This window comes from Arachis ipaensis, chromosome B04 (assembly GCF_000816755.2).
Source record: "Arachis ipaensis cultivar K30076 chromosome B04, Araip1.1, whole genome shotgun sequence".
Classification (NCBI taxonomy): Eukaryota; Viridiplantae; Streptophyta; class Magnoliopsida; order Fabales; family Fabaceae; genus Arachis; species Arachis ipaensis.
The window spans coordinates 13356800-13357555 of record NC_029788.2 but is presented as its reverse complement, the minus strand read 5'-3'; the positions used below and the strand labels follow the sequence as shown (position 1 = coordinate 13357555).

The window sequence follows — 756 nt, the reverse complement described above, 5'->3', positions numbered from 1 at the left end:
TAATTTAATAACCGACATGTATGTGTCTAGTAGATATAGCATTGTTGAATAATTTACGGCAGATGGTGACAGCGTGGATGAAGAGTGAAGTATTATTTAGTTGAAAAAATGGTACACAGGAATATTGAAGTGCAAGAAGATGCATGTATATATATGGAAGCACATGGCGGTAGTGAGTGAAGAATTGCACATGGATTGCAAAGAGGAATGACTACTAATTACTTCTTGCATTGCTGTTTCTGAAGACTGCAAAGAATATAAATTCAGATTTCACAAGCACCTACTTCTTCTCTAAATGCCTCTCACTCATTTACGCACAAATTTCTCATTGTTCTTTCCCTTTTACTATTCATTATTTAACCTTCTTCTGCATTATATTCTAGTAGTTAATGTTATTTTTTATGAAAAAATACTCATAAAATTTGAGGATAATTTAAAAATAATAAATAATAAGAGAGTGACAAAACTGTCAACTCCCAGTTATATTCTAGAATCATTTTAATTCTTATCAATTTATAAAGATATACTTCCCAATTTTAAGAATATATATTTACAAAACTACTTACAAATTGTTACTTATCAAAAGTATACTTTCTTTTTTACCTATACCTATCAAGTGTATTTTAATTTTATTTTATTTTAAAAATATTAGGTGATCAAGCTTTTTTGCATTTTCTTTCTTGCCTTATATTTAAACTAATTCTTCACTTTTTTACAATAAAATATTACCCTTAGCATTTCCATTTAATATAACTA

The 756-nt window shown here is 27.4% G+C and overlaps 1 protein-coding gene across 1 annotated transcript in view; it reads left to right on the top strand.

Annotated features, from left to right (window-relative positions):
* Positions 1–88, top strand: part of LOC110271429 — a 4011-nt gene extending 3923 nt beyond the window's left edge. Inside the window, exon 2 of the mRNA XM_021122350.1 lies at positions 63–88. Coding sequence (XP_020978009.1) covers positions 63–88 — 26 coding nt within the window. The remainder of the gene's footprint in view (positions 1–62) is intronic.